Genomic DNA, 20,267 nt, shown 5'->3' on the forward strand with positions numbered 1-20,267 from the left:
CCAGAAAGGGTAACTTCAGAAGCTCAAGGAAAGAAGATCAGAAGGGATGCTTCAACTGTAAGAAGCCTGGACACTTCATTGCTGAATGCCCTGATCTCCAGAAAGAGAAATCAAAGGACAAGTCAAAGAAATCAACGTTCAAACCAAGCAAATACAAGAAGCAGATTAAGCAGAGTTTAATGGCAACATGGGATGATTTGGAAAGTGAATCTGGATCTGATAAAGAGGAAGCAGATGAAGATGCAAAGGTAGCTGTTGGGTTGGTAGAACAGCAACTTCAGAAGCTGGATCAGATTCAGACTCAGAAGATGAAAACGAGGTATATTCCAAAATTCCCAGAAATGAACTTGTTGAGTCACTTAAAGAACTTCTTACACATTTTGAAGTAAGAACCAATGAGTTGAAGGATTTAAAAGAAAAATATGCTGATTTAGTACAACAGCAAAAATCAACTCTATTGGATCTGAAAGCTTATGAACAAGGACTTAGGGGCTTTGACTTCATGTGTAAAACATATGAAGATCAGCTCAGGTTCTTATGTTAGAAGCTACAAGAGAAGTCTAATGAAAAATCTTTAAGTAACCATGAAATTGCTCTTGAAGATTTTATTATATCTGGCATTGACAGAAGCAGAGTGGCTTCTATGATTTATAGCATTTACAAGAACAATGGCAGAGGAATTGGTTTTCCAGAAGTGAAACTTGAGAAAACCAATCTAAAATCTTGTTGTGAATGCATCAAGAAAGGTCTGAAAACCTTCTTTGTACCTAAAGGCACTGAGTTGGAAACTGTTGTTCAATCGGAACCTGAAGCTTCTAGTTCTAAGGCTAAGATTACTTCAAAGCCAAAGAACTCTAAGTCAAAGGCTATGATCAAATCTGATTCCAAGACTTCAAAGGTTAGAATCCTGAAAAGATCAGAACCTATTCCTCAGAGTCTGGTGAAACCAAAATCTGAGGTTCTGAAGTCTAAGTTTCAAAAGAAGACAGTTACTGCTTCTGAAGTACCAAAACCTAAGGTGATGGTTAATCAGAAGCAACCCAACTCACAGCGCAAGGTACAAGAAGAGAAGAGTAAAGCCTTAAGTACTAACCTTCCAGGACCCATAGGACAATGGGTACCTAAATCTAAAAATGTCAATAATGCAGGTATGTCTAAGAGCAGTGCCAAAGCAAAAATCATGGTACCTAGACAGCAGTTGCTCAAGACACATGACAGGAGAGAAGTCCATGTTCCTCAGCCTAACAATGAAAGAGGGAGGAAATGTGAAGTTTGGAGGCAACCAGTCAGGCAAGATCATAGGTACAGGAACTATTGGTAATTCCTCTACCTCAATTAATAATGTATGGTTGGTAGATGGTCTTGAACATATCCTTTTGAGCATCAGTCAATTTTGTGATAATGGTTATGATGTACTTTTTGAGAAAACCAACTGTACAGTAATCAACAAGGAAGACAAATCCATTGTGTTCAAGGGAAAGAGAGTTGACAATGTCTATAAAATCAATTTTTCTGAACTGGCTGATCAGAAGGTGATTTGCCTTCTATCAGTGAATGATAAGAAATGGATGTGGCACAGAAGGTTGGGACATGCTAACTGGAGGTTAATCTCTAAGCTTAGAAAGTTACTACTTGTCAAAGGGCTACCAGACATTGACTATCATTCAAATGCACTCTGTGGTGCATGTCAGAGAGGAAAAATTGTGAAATCATCTTTTAAATCCAAAGACATTGTTTCAACCTCAAGACCCTTAGAACTACTTCATATTGATTTATTTAGACCAGTGAGTACTGCATCCTTATATGGAAGTAAATATGGATTAGTCATTGTTGATGATTAAAGCAGATGGACTTGGGTGAAATTCCTGAAAAGTAAGGATTATGCATATGAGGTATTCAGTAACTTCTGCACACAAATTCAATCTGAAAAAGAGTCAAAGATTTTGAAAATCAGAAGTGTTCATGGTGGAGAATTTGAAAATGAGCCATTTGAAGCTTTTTGTGAAAAACATGGAATCATCCATGAATTCTCTTCTCCTAGAACTCCACAACAAAATGGGGTTGTAGAGAGAAAGAATAGAACTTTACAAGAAATGGCCAGAACCATGATCCATGAAAACAATTTGGCTAAACATTTTTGGGCAGAAGCAGTGAATACAGCATGTTATGTTCAAAACAGGATTTATATTAGACCTATTTTGGAGAAAACAGCATATGAACTCTTTAAAGGAAGAAAACCCAATATCTCCTACTTTCATCAATTTGGATGTACATGTTACATTCTGAACAACAAGCTCTACCTAAAGAAATTTGATGCCAAGGCCCAAAGAGGAATCTTTTTAGGTTACTCTGAAAGGTCAAAGACATACAGAGTGTATAATTCAGAAACACTCTGTGTTGAAGAATCTATGCACATTAAATTTGATGACAAGGAGCTTGAAGATAAAACTTCAAAGCAAGATGAAAGTTTTGCAGAGATACAGGTTCCTGAAGTTGCTCCAGAACCTGATCAGATAGCTGAATCTGAAGATAGTCCAGAAGCTGAACCCACATCAGAAGCGGAAGATGAAACTGCTTCTGATGAAGCACAAGATGGCTCACATCAAGAAGATCCTCCCAGAAACACATTCAAACACAAGTCTTCACATCCTGAGGAGCTAATCATTGGAAATAAAGATAGTCCAAGAAGAACAAGATCATACTTCAGACAAGAAGAATCAATGATTGGACTGATCTCAATGATTGAACCTACAACAGTTGATGAAGCACTTTCAGATGATGGATGGATCCTAGCTATGCAAGAAGAGTTGAATCAATTTCAAAGAAATGATGTGTGGGATCTGGTACCCAAACCTCAGCACAAGAACATTATTGGAACAAAATGGGTATTCAGAAACAAGCTGAATGAGCAAGGTGAAGTAACCAGAAACAAAGCCAGGCTTGTTGCACAAGGGTATAGTCAACAAGAAGGCATTGATTACACTGAAACGTTTGCTCCAGTTGCAAGATTGGAAGCAATCAGGTTACTTCTTTCCTATACAGTTAATCATGGTATAATATTATATCAAATGGATGTCAAGAGTGCATTTCTTAATGGTGTCATAGAAGAAGAAGTGTATGTCAAGCAACCTCCTGGATTTGAGGATATTAAATATCCTGACCATGTGTTTAAACTGAAGAAATCACTATATGGCTTGAAACAAGCTCCCAGAGCTTGGTATGATAGACTAAGTAATTTCTTAATCAAAAATGATTTTAAAAGAGGACAGGTTGATACAACACTCTTCAGAAGGACTCATGGGAAAGATATTCTTGTTGTGCAAATATATGTTGATGATATAATATTTGGTTCTACTAATGCATCTCTTTGCAAGGAATTTTCTGAGTTAATGCAGGATGAATTTGAAATGAGCATGATGGGAGAGCTGAAGTTCTTCCTGGGCATTCAAATTAATCAATGCAAAGATGGAGTCTATGTTCATCAATCAAAGTATACAAAGGAGCTTCTGAAGAAGTTCAAGCTTGAAGATTGTAAAGTGATGAACACTCTAATGCACCCTACGTGCACCTTAAGCAAAGAAGATGAAGGAGCTAAAGTAGATCAGAAGCTGTACAGAGGTATGATTGGTTCTTTGTTATACCTCACTGCATCTAGGCCAGATATTTTATTCAGTGTATGCTTGTGTGCAAGATTCCAATCAGATCCTAGAGAATCTCATATGACTGCTGTCAAGAGAATCTTCAGGTATTTGAAAGGAACAACTAATCTTGGACTCCTTTATAGGAAATCCTTAGATTATAAGCTAATTGGATTCTGTGATGCTGATTATGCTGGTGATAGGATTGAAAGAAAGTCAACCAGTGGCAATTGTCAATTTCTGGGTGACAATCTTATATCCTGGGCTAGCAAAAGACAAACACCTATTGATATGTCTACAGCAGAAGCAGAATACATTTCAGCTGCAAGTTGTTGTACACAACTACTTTGGATGAAACATCAGTTGGAAGACTATCAGATAATTGCTAACAGTATTCCCATTTATTGTGATAATATTGCTGCTATTTGTTTGTCTAAAAATCCAATTTTGCATTCAAGAGCCAAGCACATTGAAATCAAACACCATTTTATCAAAGATTATGTTCAAAAAGGAATTTTAGATATACAATTCATTGATACTGAAAATCAATGGGCTGATATATTTACTAAGCCTTTAACTGTTGAAAGATTTGATTTTATAAAGAAAAATTTGAACATGCACTACGTGTCCGATTAAAGTTTGCTTGCTCCTGAATAGGATTTTAGGTTCTGAAGTTAGTTCAGAAGCAGTAGTCCATCAGAAGCTCTTTATTAAGGTTCTGAGGAAAACTCGCTTCTGATGATGACGTCAGCATCTGAAGTCCAGAAGCTGGATTTGTTGCTTCTGAATAGTTGAATTAGTGGAAACGTTGGGAGTTACTTTTTAAAGTAACTTCTGGCCCACTAACTTGGTAGTTACTCTGTGAACTTCTGACGTGGCCTGTATGTATTGGTGTATAACTAAAAGGGCAATGATGATTTAATAGCTTTGAAAGTATTTTCACGCGCCCCCAATTTGTCATTAATGTTATGTTTGTTTGTCTCTTTTGAATTGCAATCGTTTTTACTTTTAACACTTTGTCAATTCACACACTACTCACTCACAACAAACACTTTTGCTCTCAAACCTCTTGCGAAGTAAGCGCAAAAACCTTAGAACCCTAAGTTCTCTAAATCTTCTTCAATCATCAAATGGCATCATCAAGCTCGCAACGAGAAGTTTCAGTATCTACTTCACGAATGGTCCCTGACTATGACTACAGAGGAAGAAGCATGAAATTGGAAGAATGGGTGTAACACCCTATTTCTATTAAGCGGTAAAACGCGCGAATACATCAGAAATATTCTAGAAATAGATGCCACGTCTCAAAACAAACCCAACAATATCATGCATATATATAATATCTCAACGATCACAGCGGAATTCAAATCATAAACTTCAACATATACATGCCATGGTCAATAAATCCTCAAATGAAAATACTCCAAGTCCGACAAGTGGACAATAGCAATAACATAACAACAGAATCCAAACAACAACCAGACGCTAATCCTAATCAGAGCCTAGATACTACTACACTGACACGACAACGGAGAAAGCTCCCGTCGTCCAAACATCCCACAAGCAAACTCACCAAGTATCTAGTCCTGCACAACGTCTACCCATCCATACAGACAGGTAGGCGGTCGAAACCACTGGGGGTAAGTATTACATTAATCATAATCCACATATAAAAAACATGGTATTCAAGAATTTATACATATCACATATACATAACCACCCCTCCTAGAATACTAGCATCATATGATTAACATCCCCCATTACTTGCATCTCACGCTATCACATTATTATCATAGCATAGCATGCATAATCAACCTCTAATCAAGTCATCAATAAAAGCTCATCATTTATCAACATCAATCAATGATCACATCACTTACCTCATTACTCATTTAGCATGCTTAATTCAACAAGTACAATTCATCGTTTCAAGTTACAAGCAATCAATCATCATTATTAAAGAAATCACCACATCTTATGTATATACATATACAATTCTCACCTCATCATTATCATCCAACCAATTATCATCAAATAGATTCACCAAGTGTAAAAGCACAACAAGTAAGACATGCAATTAGAGCATTTATTTCACAACCATCAACAAAATCCACCAATATACATATACACCAATCCACATAATCACAACATTCACCAAATTTCACCAATACACCAAATCATCAAGTCACATATTCAATTATGTCACAACTCATCAACCATTCAATTCCAAATATCACAAGTATGTATTCATCAAACACACTTATCATCAACATTCACCATTCACATGCAACAACAAGATAACATTTCAATATGCAATGCGCCTATACTCGACACATATATGCATGTGGTACCAGATCAACAACAATGGATGCAACAAAAACATCCAAGTAAGAGTACACCTCCTCTTACTATGTAAAAGTACACCTCCTTTTACATTTCAACAACAACAACAACATGATATGATGCATGGACATATAGCAATGACTCGATAATGCACAACTCCAACATAACAACTATCAAACAATGTAAAAGTACACCTCCTTTTACATTTCAACAACTCAACAACATTGCATTATCAAGAATCATGCCCATACATTCAACAATCACAACTCACATAAGATTCATCAACATACATCAACATCATCAACATAATCATCATCATATTCATCAACAACCAACAACATCATCCTCATCTTAATTATCAACATACATCAACATCATCAACATAATCATCATCATATTCATCAACAACCAACAACATCATCCTCATCTTAATTATCAACATACATCAACATCGGCTCGCAATTCATTTCCATTTACATCACATAAACCAAGTAAAACGGAATAACACAACAAGTTATGATAAACATCATTTTCATCCCTCCACAATCATTCAAATACAATCATTTAGTCATATGAGATCATTCACAAAAGATTCATAAGACTTTAGTTCATCAAGATTCATTTCTACTAAATTCGTCTCCAAAAGTCACCTTTTAAAAATAAAAGAATTTATGAACCAAAACCAACTCTACAAGCTCAATTGCCTATGCCATGTATTCTCATAAGTCGCTTATAGGTGCAGTAGAGGATACATAAGCATTTCATCGGCCAAAAACAACGAATTCATAAAAATCACAAAGTTCGTCTCACTTTTCCACTTTTTACAAAATTTTCCATTTTCAAAGCAAAACAAGTTAGATCCCTCACATCATAGTTTAAATACTACTAAACACCTTAATTGAACTCATAAAATATAAGTTTCGAAGATTGGAAACAATCCATGAGGTTTGGGTCGACTTAGAAATAGTTATGCGGAATTTTCGTAAAATTTTCTCTAAGACCTCCTTGGAGTATTTTCCTCATAACTCAAAAACCAAAAATCATTTTCAAGTCAAACCAAATCCATTGGAAAACTAACAAAATTATCTACAACTTCCATGTTTACACCAAAGACCAGATCAAAACAGAAACGAGGGAAAAAGATGCAAGAACGCGAAATAGAAAAGCTGTTTCTGGGCAATTTCGCTATTAGCGTAGTTTGAGCTATTAGCGTAGTAACTCCAGACAGTTTCGCTATTAGCGCAGTTCTAGCGAATTTCTTCAGTAGTTACGGGTTTTTACACCATTTTTGCCCAAAATCCCAATTTTCAAACCCCCAACTCCCAAATCAACTTCCAGAAAGTGTTTATGGGTCAAAACAGGTTCAATACACTTAAACAAACATGATTCAAGCATTAAAAACAACAACATAGCTCATTTCATCAAATTCACAAAATTCTTTCAAAACACCAACATAACCACCAATCTCCTCATGAATCCATAAACAACGATTCCAGTTACACAATTTTGATTCTAACAGTTCAACAATCATCAACAACAACTAATGAACACAAATTCATGCACAATTCAACATCACAACCTCATTTTTCATGAAAATTGCTCAAGAACACAATATACCCACAAATGCACATTTCAACATGTTAATTCACATACTAACATGCAATTATCATACAAATCATGTTCTCAATCATAACAACAACAATCATGCACGAATTTAGAGCAATTAGATTCAATTTATCAATTTCAAAAAAATGGGTATAAATGAAAAATGATGAAATTATGATCAAAAACTAACCCCCTTACCTCTAACACCAAGAATCCTTAATTCAAGCCTCAATTAGCTCCTAGATGATGAATCCCCTCTTCTAGCTCTAGCCCTTGCTCTTGTTCTTTTCTCTAGCTTCTATCTCTTCTCTTCTCAATGAATGAAATGTGAAATGTTGTGAAAACCTAATTTTCACCAACAACTAGAGTTTATATATGTGCTCTATTCAATTGGGCTTATCTCTCAAACCTTAATGGGCCTAACCCATTTCTATTCTAACACCCAAAATGTCACTACTCACTTAATGGTAAATTACAACACTAACGGTCACTTACCGGTAAATAAAATGATTACTACACTCTCTCTAGTAACTTGGTAAAATAATACTCTTACTAAGCACTAAAAATAATAATCCTCAACCAAAATTACAAAATTACCCCTACTCTCAAAATGACCAAAATGCCCCTAAGTCCAAAATGACTAAAATACCCTTCTACACCGAATTCTACAATTCCCAACCAAAAATACACACAGATGCAAATAATCACATAATAGCACACACAACACACATAAATAAATAATAAAATAAATCTAGCGAAAATCGGGCTGTTACAATGGGAACTACAGGTTCAGATAGAAAATCCGGTTGATTTTGACTCACTAGCTTTTCATCAATGTTGGATCAGAAGTTACTATGAAGAGCAAGGACTCATGCAATACTTCAAAATGTTGAATGGACCAACATACGAAGCATTGGTCAGGCACTTCTGGGTTAGAGCAAAAGTTTATAACAGAGCTGCATCCATAGCTGAAGAAAGTCATATGGTTCTGCTCTATCCAGAACTGGAAGGAAAATCAAGAGAAGAAATGGGTCTTGCGCCGTTTGTTGAAGATGAAATCAGATCAAGCATCTGCGGTATTCCAGTGAGAATTGCACAATGGCACATAGAATCTGTTCTTAAGGTTGAAGCTTCTGGATATTACTCTGGAATTGATCTTTCAAGTGCTGCTGAAAAACGCATTTGGAAAAAGCAAGCCAACTTGGTGATATACAATTCTGAGAAGGAGAAGAAATATGCTGAATTGAGCATGGAAACTAAGATGCTTCTGAAGATTCAGAATGAGAACCTGTTTCCATGTGGTGACAGTGTGAAACCAAATTTAGCTCAGAAGGTCCTTCTCCAGCACTTCATCAAGAAGGAAAAGGTGAACGTGCCCAAATATATGTTCAAGTACCTCATAGAGTGTCTAAAACAGAGTCAGCTACTGGATAAACCCTGGTTTCCTTATGGAAGACTCTTATCAGAGATTTTCTATCAAGGAGGTGTCTTGGACTGTTTAAGCAGAGCTCAAGGCTACACAGATCAGCTGCTGGATACAAAGACTGGAGCATTCATAAATGCTCAAACTCTCAAGAATATGAAGATGATCACCAAGGTCACCAAACTTAGAATTGATCTAAGTGAATCTCTTGTTGTATCTGATCTTATGAGAAATTTTCCACCCATCTGCAAATAGGATCCTATTGAAGTGCAGATGAGGTACATCAAGGATCACTATGAGGCAACCAACAAGATCATTAGGTTGGATGAAGTACCTGAAGAAATGTTTGGTGGTGCAGTGCCTCTAGCAAAAGGCAGAAGGTCTAAAAGAAAAATGACTGCAGAAGAATATCTGGAGGTTGAAAAGACTGTTAAGAAGGCAAGAGTTGCTTCTGACAAGCTCAAGATTGGTGGTTCATCAGTACCATCAATTGAAGAAGCTATTGAAGACATGGATTCTAGGTTGATCATGGATGTTGGCATTACTGGTGATCAACCTGTAGTACCAAAGAAGAAGAGGAAGCCAGCAGTAAGGAGGACCAAGGACTTTCCTCATGTTTTTGAGAAGGGTGAAGCTACTACTAATGTGTCAGAAGCTATTGGAAAAGCTATGGAGATTGCTTCTGAACTTCAAGAGAGGGTAATGACAGAAGCATCACAACTTCTTACAATTTCTGGCATTGCTGAAGATGATCAAATGAAGTCAGCTGATTGTTCAGAACCTTCTACAACAGGTAATATTTTCACACACTCAGAACCAGTAGTACATGAGATATCCAGTGACTCTCCTTCACCTTCTTCAAAATCCTCATCATCATCTTCAGGTTCTGATGATGATATACCCATAGCTCAACTTGTTAGAAAACCAGTAAAACGTCAGTCAACATCAACCAATACCAACACAAAGCCATCTCAGTCAAGCACTTATGAACCAGTTGGTCATATAATCAATAAGAAGTTGACTGAATTGGCTGTGCAGAGAGATAGAGTCATTAATAACATCTTTCGCCTTAACCCTCAACCTCTTAACATTCAACCTCTCAACATGATTGTACCAGAATATGTTGACTTAACCTCAGAAAAAGCCTCTGAGACAACTCCAGAAGCAGCTGCTTCTGATAAAGTTGTCTCAGAAGACCCCCCACAACAAAAACCTTCACCAGAAAAAGCCTTTTCACTCCCTACAACTTCATCACCCCCAACTGTTCCTGAACCATCTGTTTCCGAACAAGTCACTCCTCAAAAGACCGCTCCTGAACACATTGTTCCTGAGCCAAGTCATGCTTCCATATCTTCTTCTGGTGTATGTGATATGGACACAGACTCTGAGGATGATCAAGATAATCATGCCTCTGATATGGTAGTTGAACCCACTCATGACCAACCATCAACTAGCCAATCCTTAACTACAAATGACCAATCATCATTAAACCTACCCATTGTACACTTAGCCCCTCCAAAACCCTCTAAACAACCTTCCCCTCCCACCATTTACCTGGATTCTCAAGTACTAAAAGATGTGTGGGAAGATATTGCTTCTGAAGTTCTCAGACTGATAGCAGGTAGAAATGACTTGGGTCATACAATAAGCTATCAGAAGCAATGGAAAAGGATAAAAGAAAGGGTCGTCAACCTGATTTCAGCTTTGCATGATTCCTGCATTGAGGCTCAAGAGTAAGCCAAGCAGAAGCTGGAAGATTGGTTGAATGGAATAGAAGATAATACTGGAGATGTTGAAGTTCTTGGTACTTAGGTGAAGAATCCACTCAGTATCAGAGGCAGAGAACCTGATGAATTCCTGCCTAAGGAGCTGCATCTGTTTATTCCTTCTGAGATTCTGGAGAAGATTGATGCACCTAACCTGGCTCTAGCTCAGGAGAACAAGAAGCTCAAAGAAGAAAATGAAAGACTTGAAACAGAGCTACTAGAGCAGAAGCTGAAGTTATCTAAATTGGAAACTGATATGCAAGAAGCCAAGATCAGAGAAGACACCTACAGAACAGAGATGGACAAGAAATATGCTGATGTTCAAGAACTTCTGAAGAAGATTTTAGAGAAATAAGCCAAACCCATAGTTGCACACTTTTAGCTTATTTTTCTGTCTTTTTAGGCTTTTGATATTCTATGTTCATTTCTGCTTCTGATTTAGTCTTTCGCTTCTGATATTATATGCTTCTGAATTCTTCTTGCTTCTGAATATCATTAACTGTTGATATTGATGAGTCATAGAATAGTCTATTTTATTGCATTATTTAGTATCGTTTTATTTAGATTTGGTTTTATTTTATTTTAATATTATTTCCTTTTTGAATCTTTTACTTCAAATTGCATTTTATTATATTTTAGGAACGAATATATGGTGGAAGGTGTCTTGGAGCAAAAGAAAGAGGACTGGAGCAAATACAATACAAGAATACGAAGATACGAGACAAAAATATGTCTCTACCAAGTCAGAAGCTTGGCACGGCCCGTGCCAACATGTGGCACGGCCGTGCCACCCTCCAGGACCACTTTTGCTGCTTTTCTTCAAGCCCAAGTTACTCCGTTGTAGCTTTACTGTTTTGCCCTTATAGTAGCTTAGTTTCTAAGTCAATTGTAAAGCTATAAATATAGTAGCACTCCATCATAAACATTCATCTTTTGTTCTTGGAATAAAAGTTCACTTTTATATTATTGTTCTTTTATATTACTGTTTTCTCTCTTCTTCCCCCATGTCTACAATGAACGTTAGTGAGTAGACTTCTTTGTCTTGGGATTGTTGGAAAAGTCTAATGACATAATCCTAACAAACCAAGCTTTAACCCTAATTCTATGTAGCCGTACTTTCTAATTTAGATTCACTGTTTTAACATGAATTAACAATTATCAAACTGTGGAAGCGAAAGCGGAGGGTTTGATAATTGTTAATCCATTATCCCAAACATCAATTCATAAAGCGAGAGCGGAGCTTTGATGTTGGAAAAAGTGAATCTAGACAATAATTGCAAGACAGTGAAATAGTCCTTGCAATTATTGAGACACAGGTAGTTTCAATCCTTATAAGCATCTTCTAGTAATCAAGTCAGCGAAATAGGCTTGGTTACTAGAAGTAAACTCTCACCGGACTTTCATCGGAAAGGTGAGGGGCTAAAGGGAAACCGGTCTTAAGAAATTACGGTGTAAACCATGGAATTAGAAGTTAAAGTCTTGTCTAGTGAAAGATTTGTTATTATGACAAACCAATAATCCCAAGGCTCTTTTATATTATTGTTATTTACTTTCAGCAATTAAACCCCCTTTTTATAAACTTTTCTCTCTTCTAATCATTCTCTAAAAGTTAATTGAATTCACAACTCCCTAGCGAAACGATACTCTTCTTACTACTATTACTTCGATAGGCCGTGCACTTGCGGTTTGGCTCTATCAAGTTTTTGGCGCCGTTGCCGGGGAGTTGTTGTAATTTGATTAACTTTTTAATAGTGATTAGACCAAAAAAAAAAAAAATCTTTATTTTATTCTATTTTATTTTATTTTTGTTTTATATTTGTTTCAAATATATATATATATATATATATATATATATATATATATATATATATATATTTATAAAAAATAAAAAAATATCTTTCTCTCTCTCTCTCTATCTCTCTCTCTCTCTCTCTCTTTCTCTTTTTCTATTCTATCTCTAACTGTTTTGATTTCAGGCATGGCTCAAAACCTATATCAATGGACCTTTTCTCCCCTTTCACCACCTTGTAAAGCTTATGAAATTTTTGGTCACACTGGTGTTGAATGTCAACTAGGTTGTGTTGTTAGAAGTCCCGAGCAGGTAAACTATGGGTTTAGGAATAGTCAAATTTTTTTTCAAACCCCTCAAAATCTTTTTGGACAACAAACATCACCACCCGGTTTTGCAAACAACCAAAGAGTCTCTCAAAAATCCGACTTGGAACTTTTGATAGAAAATTTTGAATTAGATAACATTAGGCATAACCAAGAGTTTAAAGTCAAAGCTGGAGTTTTGAATGACTCTCTCAATAGGCTTTCTGCAAAAGTGGATTCTCTTTCTACTCACAACAAAATGCTTGAGACTCAAATCCCTCAAGTAGCCCAACAAGTAACCTCTTACCCACAACCCTCCGGAGTCTTCCTGAGTCAAACTGAAACCAACCCCGAAAGCCCAATAAATGCTATTACACCTAGGGATGGTAAGCAATTAGAAGACCCCGTTGTGGAAACCAAGAAAATTGAGGTTGAGGTAGAGAGTGAAAAGCCACAAAGTGAGAAAGTTGTAGTAGAAAGTGGAAAGCCTCACATATCACCACCATATGAGCCAAAAATTCATTTCCCACAAGGGTTTGATGAGTCCAAGTTAGATGAGCAGTTTAGGAAATCTATTGCAATCATTCAAAGCAAATTGTCATCTAAACTTAAGGATCCCGAGAGTTTTCCCATACCATGTGACATAGGATCCAAGACTATAGAAAGAACAACATGTGATTTGGGGGAGAATATTAGTTTGAAGCCATTGTCCCTTAGTGAGAGATTAGGTATCGGATAGAGAAACCTTTTGATCGTCAAGCTAATGACATTAAATGAGCGCTTCGTGGGAGGCAACCCACGCATTTAATTGCTTTTGTTTTGTTTGTTTTTCTTTGTTTTAAGTTGTTTTGTAGGTAATTGTCCAAGTATGATTCAAGAAAAACTGAAAATTTTGAAGCCCCCGTGACCAGAATGTTGGCACGGCCCGTGCTAAGGTTGGCACGGCCGTGCCAACCCAAAACCACCTAAAAACAAAAAACTGGCAGAATGTTGGCACTGCCCGTGCCAATGTTGGCACTGCCCGTGCCAAGCTTCTGCACCACATACCTTCAAAAAAATTCTTTTCCTTCCCCATTCACTCATTTCTCTCAAAAAACTCCATTAACCCTCAACCTCCAAACCTCCATAACTCCACCAAATCCAACAAATTCTTAACCAAATTATCCCAATTCATCATTCCAAACTTAACCACCAATCAAAACCAACCTTCATCCAACCAAACACCAAATTCATACACCATTAAACCCTAACCCAGTTTCTTCACCAATCTTCATCATCAAACTCATAAACCTTACTCAAACATCAACCCCATCCCTAAACCAATCCTTTCCACCACAAATCTTCCAAAACCCTAACCTTCAACCAAACCACACAAAGACAACCTAAGGTCAAGGTCCAATGGCTTCAAGAAGAAGTGGTAAGGAACCAGCAAGGTCTCAAGGAGGACCTCCCTCAAAGAAGCAAGAACAAGTGAAGAATCATGGGATCAAGTTCAAAGACGACAAGCAAAGGGATAGGTATAAAATTCTAATCTTTAAACCCTTGCATTCTTCTTGATATCCTGATTCTCCTACTTTGAATATGCTAGAGCTTAGAGATGATGTCTATAGATTGATAGGAAGGCTAGGTTGGACTGATATGTTAGAACCTATGAGGGATTATGAGAATTTCACCTATAAATCTTTGAGTTCCATTGTTTTTACTGAAGATAGGTTGAATTATGATAACCCTAACCATAGAGTTTCCTTTAGGCTAATGAATATTTTGATATGGCTCTTCAGCACTTTTGTGATGCCTTAGGTTTTGCAAACGAGGGGTATATCCATGATTCTTGGGATCCTAGCCTTAGGCCAGTTGACTATCAACCCGCTGTCTTTTGGGAACGTATCACCGGCCTTAGCTCCTTTGTCACTAGAGCCAATAAAGCTAGCAACATTCACAACCCTGTACTTAGGTACCTTCAAAGGGTAATGACTTGCACTATTTGGGGTAGAACCGAGCTAGGAAACACTAGAACCGATGAGCTATTCATGTTATGGGCAATGCTCTACAACCACCCGGTCAACACTTGCTTTTATTTGATTAACTACCTAGACTTTGTCGGTACTAGACCGGCCGGTAAAGGAGATATAATAGTGGTGGCATCATTACATACATAGCTAGGCATTTTGGCATTGGTGAGGATGAGGGGATCAAACAAATTGAGGGAAACAATAGACTTAACATGGACACCCTCATTGCTATAAATTTCATCAAACCTCGTCCACCACTCCATCACCAACTCAAAGCTTAATGTGCCTATTATGTTTTTACTTCCTAACCCATCTCGGACTACCACCAAGGTGGAAGCAAATTTGTTGTATGTTGATGATGTGCAGGTTCTTAGTGAGCAAGATGATGATAAGGGAGGCGATGCTAACTTGCACTATGATGTGGGAGAAGGTGCTAACTTGCACCAAGAGGAAGAATATCATGGCCATGAAGCAGGTGAGTTTAATGAAAATCAAAGATGGGCATGAATGCATAATAGAGTAGAAAAGAGGTAGGAATGATGAGGATTAATGAGTTGTTTATGTTGTGGACTATGCTTTATAACCATCATATTAACATTTGCTATTATTTGCTTGATTATCTTGTTTCAATTGTTAAAAAGAAACCGAATGATAAGGGTGATATAATGGTAGGTGGAATCATCACTTTTCTTGCTAGGAAGTTTGGGGTGAGTGTGAATCAAGGGATCAAGAGGATAGAGGGGAACTATTATCTAGACTTATATACTATTTTGTCTTTCCTTAGAACCCATGACCCTACTCACAATTACCAATATGAATGGAGAATTTGTTTGATTATTCTATCTAATTCGGACATAACTAATCCGGAGGTGGTGGAAAATTTGCTTTATGTTGGTACTAACCCACAGGTACATAATGATGGTGATGATGATGGTAATGAAGAGGAGGTAGGTGCAAACTTGCACCATGAACAAGAAGCCGGTGGAAGCTATAATGATGAACGGCGGGCATAGATGCAAACCAAAGTTCAAAGAATAAGCACCGAGAAACAAGGACAAGGTGTTGAAAGGAACAATGTCCAAATGAGCACGCAACACCTTCACCCTCCAAAGTCCACCTTATGGAACTCAATGAACAAATTGTGAGCTTTCCTCTTCCTATCTTCTCTTATCTCTCCTCTCCTTCTCCTACTCTTCTTCTACTCCTTCTTCTTCTTCCTCTACTTCTTCTTCTTTAAATTTCTTTTTCTTTGAATCATTGAGGACAATGCTTCCCCTAAGTGTGGGGGGGGGGGGGGGCCTAATAAAGTGTCTAGAGTCGTAGTGTTCCCAAACTCCCTTGAACTTTATTCTTTTGTTTTGTTTTTATAGTGAAAAGCATGACTAGTAGCTTGTTTTTAATGTAAAAAATGGCATGAAAATTTTTGTTTTGTCTCTTATTTAAAGGTTGCTTCTTGTACATAAAAGTAGTTTCTTGTGTTTCTTATGTTCTTGCTATACCCATGTCTTGTTTTATTGTGAAAAATTCTCCAATGAGAAAAGCACCCGGTTGCAATCCTTGAGCAAATGTATGAATAGGTATTTTAAGGAACACGTTCTATCTTTAGTGTTAACTTAGACCCTTTAAAGTCTTAAGAGTAAAAGTAGTATAAGTTTGTGTGGGAAAATTAATCAAATTGTTCTTAATTGTTATATTCTTTTTAATTTGTTAATGTTAAATGGGGCGGGAGAATGGCACCAACATGTGGGGGAAAGGACAATTACATCCTAACTTCCTAATTGTGGTGGTGACTCCTTAATTTGAACTTAAATGAAACAAATTCATCAATGCTAGGGGAAAGGACAATCACATCCAAAAAGACTTCCTACGCGGAGATGACACAAATAATAATTTTGCAGCACTGCTTAGGGTGATTTTGAATCTAGGGGGAAAGGACAATTACATCCGAGAAGACTTCCTATGAGGATAGATAGCCCCTAAGCATCTGCAGCCCCTTGTGCTTAATTGTTAAATTAATTTAAATCTTAACTTAAATTCCCATCACTCTTATATGAAATGAAGAAAGGACTTTACTCGGTTACTTTAGCATTAAGGATAGAACCTGTTCCTCATAATATCTGTCTTATACAGGAGCAAGAAAAGGGTTGGACTGCACACACACACTCACTTGAGACTTGATGTTGGGTAGAATAGGTTCATGAGGAATGTTTGAAATTGTAATTAGTGTACTTGGAACAAAACCTTTCTTTGAGACTTATGTTCTTAATATTGCCATATTAATCTTTTAGTTGCTGCTATGTCCATTGCCTTTTGCTTGAGGACAAGCAAAGATTCAAGTGTGGGGGAGTTTGATGAGTCATAGAATAGTCTATTTTATTGCATTATTTAGTATCGTTTTATTTAGATTTGGTTTTATTTTATTTTAATATTATTTCCTTTTTGAATCTTTTACTTCAAATTGCATTTTATTATATTTTAGGAACGAATATATGGTGGAAGGTGTCTTGGAGCAAAAGAAAGAGGACTGGAGCAAATACAATACAAGAATACGAAGATACGAGACAAAAATATGTCTCTACCAAGTCAGAAGCTTGGCACGGCCCGTGCCAACATGTGGCACGGCCGTGCCACCCTCCAGGACCACTTTTGCTGCTTTTCTTCAAGCCCAAGTTACTCCGTTGTAGCTTTACTGTTTTGCCCTTATAGTAGCTTAGTTTCTAAGTCAATTGTAAAGCTATAAATATAGTAGCACTCCATCATAAACATTCATCTTTTGTTCTTGGAATAAAAGTTCACTTTTATATTATTGTTCTTTTATATTACTGTTTTCTCTCTTCTTCCCCCATGTCTACAATGAACGTTAGTGAGTAGACTTCTTTGTCTTGGGATTGTTGGAAAAGTCTAATGACATAATCCTAACAAACCAAGCTTTAACCCTAATTCTATGTAGCCGTACTTTCTAATTTAGATTCACTGTTTTAACATGAACTAACAATTATCAAACTGTGGAAGCGAAAGCGGAGGGTTTGATAATTGTTAATCCATTATCCCAAACATCAATTCATAAAGCGAGAGCGGAGCTTTGATGTTGGAAAAAGTGAATCTAGACAATAATTGCAAGACAGTGAAATAGTCCTTGCAATTATTGAGACACAGGTAGTTTCAATCCTTATAAGCATCTTCTAGTAATCAAGTCAGCGAAATAGGCTTGGTTACTAGAAGTAAACTCTCACCGGACTTTCATCGGAAAGGTGAGGGGCTAAAGGGAAACCGGTCTTAAGAAATTACGGTGTAAACCATGGAATTAGAAGTTAAAGTCTTGTCTAGTGAAAGATTTGTTATTATGACAAACCAATAATCCCAAGGCTCTTTTATATTATTGTTATTTACTTTCAGCAATTAAACCCCCTTTTTATAAACTTTTCTCTCTTCTAATCATTCTCTAAAAGTTAATTGAATTCACAACTCCCTAGCGGAACGATACTCATCTTACTACTATTACTTCGATAGGCCGTGCACTTGCGGTTTGGCTCTATCAGATATCATGTGTGTTAGTATTTTCTCTGATTATACTGCTTGCTATGCTTTGTTTATTTAATCTTTGAAGATGGTTAAAATGCTTTAAATTTATTTGAATTATGCTCTGAACCTTTAATCTTATGTTTTTCTCATCTCTTCTTTTTGCTTAAGTCTTTTTGCTAATGACAAAAGGGGGAGTATATGTGATAGTATTTAAAGGCTCTGAGCCCCATTAATTAATATTTGAAAATTTTGAAAATTTCTATCCTTTTTATCGGTGTATCAAAAAGGGGGAGTATCAAATTTCAAATAAAAATTAATTGAACCATTCTTCTTATCTATAAGTCAATTCTTTCAATTTTTTTATAAGCTCTGATATTATTGTGCGAAAAATGAATTTAATTAACCTGGATAGAACATAGGGGGAGCTTACAAACCTCACCTTAAAGACTATCAGACTCAGGGGGAGTTAGAGCTTACAAACCTCAGAATCTGAGCTTACAAACCTCAGAAACCCCAAAGTCAACTCGTTAATTAGATTAACAACAATTGACAAATTTTAAATACTATTGTTTGTCATCATCAAAAAGGGGGAGATTGTTGGAACAAAATGTGTTTAACAATGAACCTTAAAGAGTATTGATGATAACAAGGTATTAAAAATTGTAAATTGGTCTAGCTAATATTTGTTCAAGTGTACAGGACCACAGTTAAAAAGTTACATCATTAATTGGTTCTGAATGAGCAAATAAAGAGCAAAAGAAGATGAAGCTTAGACGATTCTGAAGGCAATACGCTCCTGAAAGTGGAAAGCGCTCCTGAAGTCAAGCTGCTCCTGAAGATAGTAAAAGCGCTCCTGAAGAATAGTGCTCCTGAAGACAAGAGGTCCAGAAGCCACATCATCAGAAGCTGCATCATCAGAAGCTGCAGAAGCCGCATCATCAGAAGCTGCAGAAGCTGCCTCATCAGAAGTCATTTCACCAGAAGCTGAAGATCAACTGGATCTGCAAAAGATTCAAAGATTAAAGAATCTACATTGCAAAAGCTGTCTATTGGATTCGAAAACATAGCAGAAAATTAGTGGAACATTGCAACGGTCATTTCAAAGGTGTTTGAAGGCATGTGCGTGCAATTTGGACGAAAGCGTTGACATTGTACTATTGTACGAACTGTACAACCACCTTCTCCACTACTCTGTGTTGTGTCCATGCTACAAGACAAGAAAACAGCTCCAGAATACGGCTTCGCCTGCATAGAGGTTCCTTTGGATAAGGAATGGATTTCAAATTGGTTCTTCATAGGACAACAACCAAATCAGGCAAAAGATCATTGGTGAAAGATCAAGCTTCAAACAACGACTCTTTGGTGTGCTGGCAATTTCACAACGTCTCTTTCACACCTCTATATAAAGGAGTGAAGACCTAGAGATTTGGTAATGTTGAACAACAGACTCTCAATATTTTTACAAGTGTCAAACCTCTGCTGAAATTGTTCTGCATTCACTTAGAATTTTTGTGTCTCAAAGTCATATCTTAGAAATTCTTAAGTCCATTGAGTCTGTATCTGATTTGTATTGTGAGAACCTCTGATTGTATATCAAGTGTTCAACCTTAAACAATTTTCTGTGTAATTTTGTTTAGTTAGGAAGTCTCTTGCAGTTGTGCTTGAGCAGGAAGTCTCTTGATTGTGTTCTTGAGCAAAGGAAGTATCTAGCTTGTGTGCTTGAGCAAAGGAAGTCTCTTGCTTGTGTGCTTGAGCAATTGTAATCAGATATTACTCTTAGTGAAATCTCCTTGGAAGTGCAAGGGGGACATGACTACTTCCGGATTGTGGAAGAAACCTGTATAATTGCTTTGTGTCGTTCTTC

At 36.9% G+C, this 20,267-nt stretch overlaps 1 protein-coding gene across 1 annotated transcript; it reads left to right on the plus strand.

Moving 5' to 3' along the window:
- Positions 1 to 643: 643 nt before the first annotated feature.
- LOC146922040 (uncharacterized) lies at positions 644 to 13,608 on the plus strand. The gene is made up of 5 exons (XM_085710812.1): positions 644 to 1,024; positions 1,149 to 1,398; positions 2,126 to 2,150; positions 13,089 to 13,403; positions 13,461 to 13,608. The coding sequence occupies exons 1-5, from the start codon at positions 644 to 646 to the stop codon at positions 13,606 to 13,608; spliced, it is 1,119 nt and encodes a 372-aa protein (XP_085566938.1).
- Positions 13,609 to 20,267: the final 6,659 nt, after the last annotated feature.

Source organism: Medicago sativa, chromosome 5 (genome assembly GCF_051527215.1).
Source record: "Medicago sativa cultivar Bolivia chromosome 5, Bolivia_mono, whole genome shotgun sequence".
Taxonomy (NCBI): domain Eukaryota; kingdom Viridiplantae; phylum Streptophyta; class Magnoliopsida; order Fabales; family Fabaceae; genus Medicago; species Medicago sativa.